Source organism: Otolemur garnettii, unplaced genomic scaffold, assembly GCF_000181295.1.
Source record: "Otolemur garnettii isolate 467f Iridium unplaced genomic scaffold, OtoGar3 scaffold00018, whole genome shotgun sequence".
In the NCBI taxonomy this organism is placed as follows: Eukaryota; Metazoa; Chordata; class Mammalia; order Primates; family Galagidae; genus Otolemur; species Otolemur garnettii.
The window spans coordinates 21,303,481-21,305,611 of NW_003852413.1; the positions used below are offsets into that span (position 1 = coordinate 21,303,481).

Consider the following 2,131-nt stretch of genomic DNA (forward strand, 5'->3'; position numbering starts at 1 on the left):
AAAAAAAAATAAAAATAAAAATAATAGAAGATGATGACTGGCTTTGGCTGGGACCATTCTCCTGTGGCCCCTCAATATGCAGATTGCTCTTCCTTCACCCCGCTTCTCTCTTGTGACTTTTTTCTCTTCCCACTAGCTTTTGAAGAAGGTCAGCACCAAGAAACCACCCCCTGCCATGGATGACCTGGATGTAAGTAAAGCCTTCCCCTTCACCCTTCAATTTCATTTTATCCCTTAAAAAGTGGAATTGCTAGGTCGAAGAGGAGATACAACACGTTTAAAGCTCCTTTCCCATTTCCTACACACGGTAGTTCTCAGTGCATGTTAACCAAATTTGAATCTAAGTAAGAGGTCAAATTTGAATTTGAAGTAAGAGGTCTAATATCCTTCCCCAGGATTTAGAAACCCCCAGCAGAACCCTCTTCTCTTCCATCTCCTCTATTTCTCCATCCTAGGACAGACCCAGCCCTGTTGAGTTTCTTTACAGCAGTAAATAGTTAAAATTATGACTTTAAATGATGCATGACAGAGTTCTATTTATTGAGTACCCATGGTTTATTATCCAAAGTTAAAATCCTTCCTTCTTAACTACCAAAGTCATGTGGTTTAGAATATCAGAAAATGAAGGTTAGAGAGAAGGGAATGAGCAGTGTTTGTGAATACAAATAAATGTTCACTCTTCGGTGGCTCCGGTGGCTTAATGAGTAGGGCGCTGGCCCCATATACTGAGGTTGGCAGTTTCGAACCCGGCCCTGGCCAAACTGCAACAAAAAAAAGCCAGGCAGTGTGGCAGGCGCCTGTAGTCCCAGCTACTCGGGAGGCTGAGGTAAGAGAGAATTGCCTAAGCCCAAGAGCTGGAGGTTGCTGTGAGCTGTGACACCACAGCACTCTGCCGAGGGCGACAAATTAAAACTCTGTCTCTAAAAAAAAAAAAAAAAGTTCACTCTTTGCAGTGACTCCAAATGCTTTTTTCTTTTTCTTCCCCCAGGATGATTCTGACAGTGCTGATGCAACAAGTAATTAACTTCTGTGACAGCAGAGCTGGGAGGAGGCTGTGGCTATTTGCTTTGAAAAGTTAAGGGCTGGAGCTTTGTCAGCTCTTTGGCTGGGCAACAATATCCTCTGCGATCTCTGATTTTTCCTGGAAGCTCCTTATTAAGGATCCTCTTTCATGCTTTGTGTCTTCCTCCTAGGCACTTGACTGCATCAGATGGAAGGATGGGGGAGGAGTAGACTGGTGGGACTTCTGACTTCCTGCTGATTGGTTCATAATCTCTGTGTTTGGGCTGCTTGATTATTTGAATATGTATGTATATATGGCAGAGCAAAAGCCAAAGAAGAAACAAGAAGAAAATAAAGATTAAAATAAACCTCTAGGGTGGCGCCTGTGGCTCAGTGAGTAGGGCACCGGCCCCATATACCGAAGGTGGTAGGTTCAAACCCAGCCCTGGCCATACTGCAACAAAAAAATAGCCGGGCGTTGTGGCAGGTGCCTGAAGTCCCAGCTACTCAGGAGGCTGAAGCAAGAGAATCACCTAAGCCTAGGAGTTGGAGGTTGCTGTGAGCTATGACACCGCTATGGCACTCTACTAAGGGTGATAAATTGAGACTCTTGTCTCTAAATAAATAAATAAAAATAAAATAAAATAAATCTCTAGGGTGGTGCCTGTGGCTCAGTGAGAAGAGTGCCGGCCCCATATACCGAGGGTGATGGGTTTGAACCCACCCCTGGACAAACTGCAATTAAAAAAAAAATAGCCAGCTGTTGTGGCAGGCGCCTGTAGTCCCAGCTACTTGGGAGGCTGAGGCAAGAGAATTGCCTAAGGCCAAGAGCTGGAGGTTGCTGTGAACTGTGATGCCATGGCACTCTACCAAGGGTGACAAAGTGAGACTCTGTCTCTAAAAATAAATAAATAAAAATAAATCTCTAGGAACTATTCTCTGTCTTTTCTTGTATTTCTTCCTCCTGGTGGCAAGCCTCTTTTCCCTCTGGGGTTCCTCTCAAGGAGGTAGGGTGGGTGTCAGAGATCCTGGCCCTCATTGTTGAGATTGGAAGAATGATGTTGGGGTCAGGTTTCTTCTTCCTCTTGCCCAGATCTGTACTCTGATTTCTTTCTTTTTTTTTTTTTTT

The 2,131-nt window shown here is 44.3% G+C and overlaps 1 protein-coding gene across 1 annotated transcript in view; it reads left to right on the plus strand.

Moving 5' to 3' along the window:
- The window catches only part of PTGES3L (prostaglandin E synthase 3 like), a 7,302-nt gene extending 6,008 nt beyond the window's left edge, over positions 1-1,294 (plus strand). The window contains exons 6-8 of the mRNA XM_023511179.1: positions 137-190; positions 989-1,016; positions 1,194-1,294. Coding sequence (XP_023366947.1) covers positions 137-190; positions 989-1,016; positions 1,194-1,201 — 90 coding nt within the window. The 3' untranslated portion in view covers positions 1,202-1,294. The remainder of the gene's footprint in view (positions 1-136; positions 191-988; positions 1,017-1,193) is intronic.
- Positions 1,295-2,131: the final 837 nt, after the last annotated feature.